This window comes from Cantharellus anzutake (assembly GCF_015039405.1).
Source record: "Cantharellus anzutake strain C23 chromosome Unknown EI90scaffold_151, whole genome shotgun sequence".
Taxonomy (NCBI): domain Eukaryota; kingdom Fungi; phylum Basidiomycota; class Agaricomycetes; order Cantharellales; family Hydnaceae; genus Cantharellus; species Cantharellus anzutake.
Window position 1 is genome coordinate 47,061 of NW_024067101.1, and position 10,434 is coordinate 57,494.

The 10,434-nt window shown below is 46.1% G+C and overlaps 1 protein-coding gene across 1 annotated transcript; it reads left to right on the forward strand.

Moving 5' to 3' along the window:
• Window positions 1-9,634: 9,634 nt before the first annotated feature.
• EI90DRAFT_3136055 (uncharacterized protein) lies at window positions 9,635-10,200 on the forward strand (the record flags this gene model as incomplete). Its single annotated transcript, XM_039064766.1, has 2 exons — window positions 9,635-10,085; window positions 10,136-10,200. 2 exons carry the CDS (start codon window positions 9,635-9,637, stop codon window positions 10,198-10,200), a joined length of 516 nt encoding a protein of 171 aa, XP_038908580.1.
• Window positions 10,201-10,434: the final 234 nt, after the last annotated feature.

Sequence of the window (10,434 nt, forward strand, 5' to 3'; positions counted from 1 at the left end):
GCCACCCTTCCCCATGGGAAGAACAGTAGACCTACCGTACTCCACACCTGAGCCAAGTAGCTCAGGAACACAACAACCTGCTCCCACCCAGGGAGCGCCCACCTCGTCGAGCCCACAGCTTGACAATGTAGCCCAGGCTACGTCATCACATCTGACGCAGCAATCGGATGTCCAGATGAACAACCTGGAGGAAAACCCTCCTCCGGGGCAATAACTCCACCCTTGAGGAAAGGGAAAGTGACATGGTAATATGCCATCGAGGTGTCATATCCGTGCATACCCGACCCCGACCCGACTTCCGGACCTCCACCCTCTTCACCTCCGGAGTCATACCCTACTGCTGCCGTTCCGATACTCACCTTCGGTCCTGGCAACACACCTCCTTCTACCCCTCACACCACCTCTACTCCTCCTCCCCTCTCCTCCCCTATCTCCGTCCGCTCCGATACTCACCTCGGACCAAACACCGCCCCTCTCACCACCCTCCTACTCCGCTCCTCCTTCACAACACACCACCCTCCCGTCACCCTCCTACGCTTCCCCCGTCCGCTCCGATACTCACCTTCGGACCTGACAACTCTCCTTTCCGCCACTCCTTCTCCCTTACCTTTCCCCTCTCCCCCCCCTCTGGTACTCCTCCGCCACCCTCCCACCAAGTTACGACCTTCCACCGCTGTCCCATACTTCGTACTCGGACACCACTCGTACCTTTGCTCCGAGCCTCCGTCATAGTCCCTACCTCGGACTTTGACTCCACCTTGGTCTTAGTCCATTGCATTGGTGACCTCATACTACGTAAACACCATTGCCAATATCCCTCCGACTTTCAACTCCGCCTCCATAACCTCCGTAAGCTCTGCAACCCCCAAGCTTCGCGGATCACCTTCGGCACTCTCGCCGCTTGTAATGTATTTCTCGCGTTTACCCCTCATCCCTATTTGGACTACTGCTTCTTCCCATTCTAGCCAGTTAGTCATCATCCCCACTTCTCCTCATCCTCCTGCCCCTCTGGGCCTCGCCCTCCCTACCTCCTTTCGGACATATCACAGGTCCTGCCTTATGACCTTCGGTACCGCTCCACTTCTTCTACCCTTTGTTCCCGTTTGGACGTCTTCGTTCCGATTTGGTTACCCTTTGTTTTCCTTGTGCTTTTGCCCCCTCCATTATATATATCGGCGCTTGTACATACTCGTTTTGGTTCAGTCCGAAATCGACCTGAAATGCCCCCTAGAGACTTCCTGCTCACCTACTGTGAAATTAAGGACCAAATGGACAAACAGCAATGGCACAGCGCTCCACTTGAGTCGCTGAGGCCAAGGTCCCTCCACGCTAAGTCTCCGATTCCACTCCAGAGTCGTCTGTTTCTGCCCGGTTCTAACAATCGAGGCACCCGTGAAAACACCTTCCCCCAACTCAAGGCCCCACACACAATATTGTATGCGAGGAACCGCAAGTAACAATTGCGGAAATCTCTATTTCGTCAAAAGACCCACATCCACCACCACTTGTGTGTAAACACCACTTACACACAAACCCTCACAGAACAAGTGAGGAACACCAAAGACATACAACCTTTGGGTCGAAATTCATCTTCAACAAACTCCATTACTTTCCTCTCTGCAATACCCATGTATCACCATTCACTTCAAAGTGATGGCCCACACTCACTTATTCCCTAAACCCTTTTCCCTTTCCTTCACTGACATGTACAAATTGCCCACTTTAAAGTGGCGACAATAAAACACTCATTGATAATTTCAAACTCAATGTAAACCAATTCTTAAACTTTATTTTCTTCACCATTAACTTTGTATGTGTCGCAAATGCAACGCAAGGGGGGAGAATGTCAGGGCAATAGCCCTGAACCCCGAGCCACATGTAATTAGATACATATAGTCACGTGGGTAAGCAGGAACCTCCGGGTAACTGCTTACACACTACCATAAAATACACACTCTTGTATCACTTGCGGCTTTGTGTGCTGAGCTACCCTGAGACCTCACAAAATCCCAGACCTCTGAGTGGGTGCAAGTTGAACTTACAAGCCATGCAAAATCACAACTAAGGATTTCCCCAGAATACAACAGGGGTGTGCATGTGCCTGCACTATCCTCTGCCATATTCCTCATTTCCATGAAATCCATGTTCTATCCTGTGTCAAGTACAGCTCAGGCCTGTTCACATATTTAATGATGGTGTTATTGATTTTACTTTCTTGACTGCATCCACTGTTGATGCTTGGTGAGGCTCATCCACCATGGGAGGACAATTGACACTACTTCACCCTGCCCTTTCAAAACAAAACAACCTAATCGTGTGTGTTTTTCTCAATGCGCTTCAGTAACTGGTTCTAATCGCAGGCACTGCCACAGTAATCCATACTTGTAACTGACATGTCATTCCGAAATGCACAAGGGCTTGCATCTGGGTATCAATATAAAGTGCACCTGGTAAGTAGGTAGAAGATACTATAGATTTAATGTTTATTTCGATCTTATCAGCTCCAGGGATGTTTGTGCGTCAATCTCCCAGTTAATTGGAAACAACATGTCCTCACCATTTGTCAGTCTACTGGACAATGTCTGAAGGATAGTATCGTGATAAAATCATGTAAGGTGAAACACTTCTATCCTCAGGTGCATTGTAGGTGGGCACAGCCGGTACTGCACAAACAAACCAAATATTGCGATTCCCCCATCCCAGCACATCCCCACTTCACGAAACACGTCATACACATTCTCATATACCATTTCTACCCTTCCACGATTTTTTCCAATTTTTCCAGACACATTCCCAGTCCCCACAAACCAAATTCCCACACCCACCCAGTGTTAGAACGGGCGGATTCAGACGACTCCGGAGTGGAATCGGAGACTTAGCGTGGAGGGACCTTGGCCTCAGCGACTCAAGCGGAGCGCTGTGCCATTGCTGTTTGTCCATTTGGTCCTTAATTTCACAGTAGGTGAGCAGGAAGTCTCTAGGGGGCATTTCAGGTCGATTTCGGACTAAAACCAAAACGAGTATGTACAAGCACCGATATATATAATGGAAGGGGCAAAAGCACAAGGAGAACAAAGGGTAACCGAATCGGAACGAAGACGTCCGAACGGGAACAAAGGGTAGAAGGAGCGGAGCGGTACCGAAGGTCATAAGGTAGGACCTGTGATACGTCTGAAAGGAGGTAGGGAGGGCAAGGCCCAGAGGGGCAAGTGGGGATGATGACGAACTGGCTAGAATAGGAAGAAGCAGTAGTCCAAATAGGGATGAGGGGAAAACACGAGAAATACATTAAGCAGCGAGAGTGCCGAAGGCAATCCGCGAAGCTCGGGGGTTGCGGGGCTTACGGAGGTTACAGAGGCGGGGTTGAAAGTCCGAGGGATATTGGCAATGGTGTTTACGTAGTATGAGGTCACCAATGCAATGGACTAAGACCGAGGTGGAGTCAAAGTCCGAGGTAGGGACTATGACGGAGGCTCGGAGTAAGGTACGAGCGGTGTCCGAGTGCGAAGTACGGGACAGCGGTGGAAGGTTGTAACTTGGTGGAAGGGTGGCAGAGGAGTAACAGAGGGAGGAGAGAGGGGAAAGGTAAGGGAGAAGGAGTGGCGGAAAGGAGAGTAGTCAGGTCCGAAGGTGAGTATCGGAGCAGACGGGGGAAGCATAGGAGGATGACGGGAGGGTGGAGGTGTTGTGAAGGGGGAGCGGAGTAGTAGGAGGGTGGCGAGAGGGGCGGTGTTCGGTCTGAGATGAGTATCGGAGCGGACGGAGATGGGATCGAAGAGGTAAGGAGGAGGTGTGTTGCCAGGACCGAAGGTGAGTATCGGAACGGCAGCGGTAGGTTATGACTCCGGAGGTGAAGAGGGTGGAGGTCTGGAAGTCAAGTCGGGGTCGGGTATGCACGGATATGACACCCAGCAGTGCAGCCACACAAGGAATAGACCCCACTTATCTCAGCAACCACTGCACTGATTTGGACGATATTGGTACCGTTGGGAACATGTCATTTAGGAGTATTAGGATCCATGGTTAGCGGGAGTTCATTGGCGATGGATAGAGTTGGATATTCTTTTGGTTGGAAATTACCTATTGCTTTATTGTTTTCTTGATTATTGTTTTCCCTTCTTTTTTTCGATATTGATTGTTTCCCATATGGTCCACCTAAACACATGGGACTCATCGGATATTTTTCATCATTTTTTCCTGATCACTTCTCATATATACTGTACATGAGGATGTATCTACCTTTTCCTTTGGATTAGAAACCACCAAGTTTGCCCCTCCCAAGCTAGTAGGGAGTAGTGCAACCAAGAATACGATTAAGAAGACCTCTAGATTAGTCCTTGCCTTAGTGTCACCCAGAGAGGTGGGGTGAGAGATTGATTAGAGTACACCATGCACTGTAACACACTGGACCATTACCATATTTCCCTTTACCCACTTTTCCCTGACCTGTTGGATACCAATCCAGTCCCCATCCTTTCCTGTTTGCTTGCTGGGTTAGATCCCTAGCCCGCTTACAGTGTCAATGGATTGATCTCAAGTTCAAAGGAGTGAAGAGTGTTGTAGGCGCCAAGGCTGGTTGTTGTAATCCACTTCAAATCTTTCCTTGAGCTGTTACCTCTTTGTGACTGCATTCCATGAACAGTCAACCAATGCGTGAGCCCAGAGTTGCCTCATGTCAGGGTTCAGCACCCTGCCCTAGGGTGCCCCAGACTCCCCAACCAATCCCTTCCTTCCATTCCTTCATTGTTGCCTTGTTGTTGCCTTTCTGTGTTGTGTATCCGCGCGCACGGGATAGCGTGGGAACTTTCTGAGTGAGCAGCTCCCCCAGAATGTTCCCACGGGTCACAGCCACAGTTCTGGGCGAGCAACTCGCCCAGAACATTCCCACGCTTACTGGGCACTGCCACCTGGATGTTCCCTCCGGGTCACACTACACAACTCTAAGAGCTGTATAGTTGTGGGCATGTGACCCATTCCTTTATATAGCAACCATGCGGGGAGATGAGACCTTTACCCTTCTTCTCATCTCATGCCCCACATAGTGTGAGGACAGGCCAGATGGGGGTTGAGGTCAGGGAGCCTCCGAGTCCAAGGCCAGGCCCTGACACCTCATCAGTGCTGGGTAGGCACCTCAGAGGTGGATGCTCCTCCATGGGTTTCTCAGGAGTGGTGGATCTTAGCAAGGGATGGCACTGAGTCTTACTGGGAGACCATCGGGTTTGAGGTTGTTCCCCAGGCAATAGGGCTTCATATGGCATGCGAAACTGCCGAATATGGAGGGTTCCCCACTGGAGATTGGGCATTTTTATCTTATGACATACTGGTGAGCATACAAATCTACATTTAGTTGTGAGCATTGTAGGAGTGCATAACGGGAGTGCTCAATTTCATGGAACCTTACCCAGCAAATACATCAAAAATTGGGCTCCTGCCCTTGTACATTATTAGGAAAAAGGAATTATAGGGGGGAGTAATAAGAAAGAAGAAAGAGGGTTTCCGTTCGAACCGAAAGAGCCTTTCCGCGAAGGGATTGGTTGAGATTTGGTGGAGAAATTCAACCTGAGATGTCCTCATGTGCGAAGTCCGTGCACTTGACCATGACCATGGGAACAAGGTCAAAAGTTGACAGAAGAGGACGACTTTGGGGTCATTAAATCGAGAAAAATTCCCAAAGACTCAGTGTTAAATTTCACCCTAATCGGTTCAGTGGTTGTGGAGATATTTTAATTGTTGGGCATGATGGGAGTCATGGGACAATATAAACTATGCAGATGCTCACATGTGAGCTAGTCTCAGTGAAATTCCAAGAGAATATGGGCTAGTTAAATGATACAAATGCTAAAGAAGTCATTGGAGGAGTCTTGGAACTATGGCATATTATTTGGTCCAAGTTTCCCTGTGCACAGATAATCAAGATATATATTCCGTTTCTGAGAATTCCCATTCTCAGTCAAATCTCCACCAAATTTCACAAAATCGGTATCGTTAGAAAGCTATGGACGAGGAGAGTCGAATGGAATAAAGGGACAGAGGTTTGACGCGGTGTTTGGAGTGGTATGAGGAAGTTTGTGTTTTTCATTTTCATTTTCATTTGTTGTTTGGAATTCTATTCTAAGCCAATGGCAGCCAAACCTTACTGCCATTGTTGGTGGAGGCTTAGCTCAGCCAAACCCATATATTTCAGACTCTTTTCACAAGTTGTATGTTTGTTGTATGGGTATATGTATGTAGCGATTGAAACGGAATAGACAATTTCCCCCCCTCCTGCTACTTTTGAAGTCCGTGTACTTGGGTGTTGTGAGTGGCCACACGATTGGTAAAGGGCTATTGTGACCTTTAGGGAAATCCACCACAGAAAGAAAATAAACAAGAGTTACCAGTTATTTTTCCCAAAATCCCCTCCCCATTGAATATACGAACCTGTTCTACTGCAACACCCTTTAATGCCCTTTTCTTTCTTCCCTGGCTCTTTGGGGAGTGAGTTGGAGTGCTACCTTCCATTTTCTGGAGACCATAGCAGATTCCTGCTTGCAGCGTCATGCTGATTTCCCTTTTTCAGATGGACGACCTGGTTCAAGCACTGCATGATCACCTTCAAGAATACATTGTAGCTGTGCAAGCCAACCCTGCATACCAGCATCAACTCATCCTCCCCAGAGACCGACACATCCCTGTCTTGAATCCATTGGGCCCTTGGGACAGTCTCAATGTGATGTCATTGGGGCTGCACATGGCATGTCTGGATCCGAAACATCATGTTTCAGATGATGCTGGAGTATTCATTAAGGGGATGAGCCTTTGTTTAGTGTTTGAAAGGATGTTTTCAGAGGCTCACGCATCTCTAGCTGGTCCCCCTCAAGCACATTAATAGTTTGCTGGTTGTATGTACATGCCAATTCCAAGTTCCAAAATGGCCACAAGGCCTGAGCGGATGTTGCCAAGAAAATTTGATGTCTGTGAAGTCCTTGAAAATATTACAAAGTCATAGAGGCTGGAGTCCTGCCTACCTCGAACCAGCAGTCAATCTCTGAATTCTGACTGAGTTCTGATCGCTGTGGTCTGAATTTCCAGCACCTCTCACAGGATTCATAATGCCCAAAAGCAAGGTAATAGTCTGCCACTGGCTAGTTTGTGCTGCGGAATTGGTAACATTAATTTCCAAATCTCTACAGATGTGATTCTGTACTAAATGTGGCAACGAGGGCCAAGTGCTCCACATTAAGACATGGAATGATCATCAGAATGCTCAAAAGTGACATGCCAGTTACCAGTGCTACGCCTCAGATGTCTTAAGGGTGCCAGTGTCTGCCTCACCAATCTCGGCTACTGGCTCAGATATTGATAATGCTGGGCAAATATTTGACAACTCTGAAAGTGGCTCGTTTCCCCAACAACCTAATCCTACTGGCAGCCACCCGGAGCCTGACATATTTTTGGCACTGCTGTTGCCTGGATTTATTAATGAGTGCAATAACGATTCCCCTCCACATTCCAACACAATCCAGCCCAGCAATGAGGCTTCAGCTGAAGAGGAAACAGGATCCCAACCATCTAGCGATGAGGAGTCTAACTCCAGTAGTAGTCCAATCGATTCTGGGTCTGCACCTCTGGACGACTCGACAACCCTTCCAGCAACACCATCATCTACTTTCCCTTCTATACCACTAATCCACTGTGTCTCTCAATCTGGTGGTGTGGATGAGAACTCCCTGGACCCTTTCCTCTCTCACACTGACATGCAACCCTGAATACCTTATTCTGCAACACATCATCTTGCACCCATCCGAATTCTTTATCTTATGGCCACCTGGCTGCATGCTGTAGGAGAAATAATATTTGAAGAATAAAACAATGATGTATCAGGATAGTCAACAATCAGGTGACAAGTTCAAATGTTTAACAGATCTCATGATCTTTAAGCTACTACAAGCATGCCTAGAACCTGGAATAGGCGTAGGAAAATATAATATTCAAAGAATATATCCCTACAACAAGAAAATAGCACATAGACAGCAGAATAAGAAGGAACATTGGGAAAGAAATGTAAATATCTCGGGAACCAGTAAACCTCTGACTGTAATCTTTTTACCATCTAAAAGGACTGTTTCCAAACTTTATCCACGGTTTTGTTTCATTCTAAAAGCTTCAAAACTGACGGAGATATCGCTCAAACGGCCAAACACCTTATAATTCATATATATTTGTTTGCTAATTCTTACAAAAAGTAATGTGACTCAAGGGAAATATATTGACGCCCGGAAGTCTGGCGCACCGAATACCATATGGCAGAGTATCGCCCGGCGTGGACGGACAGTTTTTGATCACATCAGAAGAGGAGAAAATGCTAAAAAACTGGATCTTGTATATTTTCCCATGATTCATCAAAACCTTTTGATTTTAAGCTCAAATAAATTGGAACAAAGAAATGATTGATAATCTGGATCTCGGATCATAAGCATAAAGTGATCCAGAAGTCCGCGGATCAGTTAATTAATTGGGAAAGCTCTAGAACATTAGTAATGATGAGCTTCACAAAAAGGGGTGAATTAGAGAACAGTCTAGAAAGTTCCTTTATAGCTGAGTCATTTCTAAAGATAACCGTTCGTAATTAGGGCGGTGTAGAGCATAGCTTTAGCACTGCAAGACACCGCTAAGATCGGCCCAAAAGACAAAGAACTGAATTACTTATTGCTGAGTCATGTCCTAAGTCCATTATTAAGCTTACACAGCCCAAGCCCCTATATCATTCTAGAACTATCTATAATACAAATGTAGCACATGTAACTAGTGCGAGGCGTGGGAGCACAGAGGTCTCTGAAAAGCATAAAAGGCTGCCGCTTCTGCCCCCTCTCAAACCTCAGGTAGAAATATAAGTTTAATTCTCCTCACCAGTGGTTGGTTTGTTTGCTCCAAAAGATAAAAGCAAATGTTAGTTGTTAGCTAATATAAAACTAACATGTCACTCTAAGCGTGAGTTAGGGTCAGTTAGACACAGCTGAACAAAAGTGTCATAGTGAGAATTAGTGAGAATTTGGTGGAGGGACTTCTTAATTGAATAATCTCTCAGCAATACTTGGTTATCACACCACAGGAGAAAAGTGAGCGATCCTGAACCTGCTAGATAACTAGCACGCACTCTAAGTGATATAAAGAGCAGTTTGGTCACTCCTGTATTGAGTAACATTTATTGTGGAATTATTTTATTAGTAGTTTTCCTTCAGTAAATTATCAGGAAAATCACATCCTACTGAAAGTGGTATATCTAGGTGTAATATTGACTAGAAATCATAGTAAAGTCAATATAGAATTCTATCAATTCTATCCATAGACGATCTATACATCAGGTGAGATCGTTGGGGGGTGTTGATTGTTGTTTAGACAGTGAACAATTATATATTTGGCAACCAAAACATGGTCAGTAAGCAAATCAGCACAAACTCTAATATCGTTATTGGACATAGGAAACTGGTTACATAAGGTGATCCAGCTCTGCTCCTTCAACACCTACCATCATGTGTCATTTCGAGTGATAGGGGCCATTTTATCTGTAGTTCAACTCATCCTCAGTGCTGCGAACTTTTATCTGGATCCTTCCATGGTCTCTGCCACAACCTTAATGACTGTCCATTCACACATGTCCATTGAACCTTCATTTCAGGTTCTCCCTGTCTGTCCTATGTGCCAAGAAGTGTTCCCAGCGCTTGACACCACACCTGCCCTCTGCACCAAATGCACTCAGAGCAATGGGACCACCCCTTTGTTTGGACATGATGAGAATGAGAATACTCATGCAAAAGAGAGGAATGCAAAGGCACGCGATCCAATGATGCGCTTTGCTTTCAAACCTGTCAGTGAGCAGCTTCATGACTTACTGCAAGAGCCTGGGACAGAGGATCTTCTTGATCAATGGTGCAGATTACCTGATCGGCATCCAGAGCTCAGGATATATCAAGATATTTTTGATGGCTACAGGCCCGTTTGCTTCTCGGTGCCGATGGATCTTTGTTTTTTCGCAATGAACCTGAAGATCATGAGATGGGCCCAAATGGAGAGCTTCACATTGGACTCACACTTGGTGCTGATTGGTGAGTATTTCCTTTCTCCTTAGGGGTTGGGTTGAACAATAACATGTTAGGTTCTCATATCATCGATCTCAGCAGTCTACCTCCCACTCATCAGAGCCCATTTCGCTATGTATAGCAAATCTCCCTCCTCATATCAAGTAAGTATTATCATTACTATCACTTCCAATCGGTCTTTAAGGATTTGACAGATACAAAACATCCAATCTTTTTCTTATGGGCATCATTCCTGGTTCCTAACAGAATAACTGCTTGTTCTAATGCTAAAGCTCAGTCTCAAGCTAATGCGCGAGAACTGGGATATTACCTAATGCTAAAGCTATAAGGTAATATACAATGAGTTACAATGTAT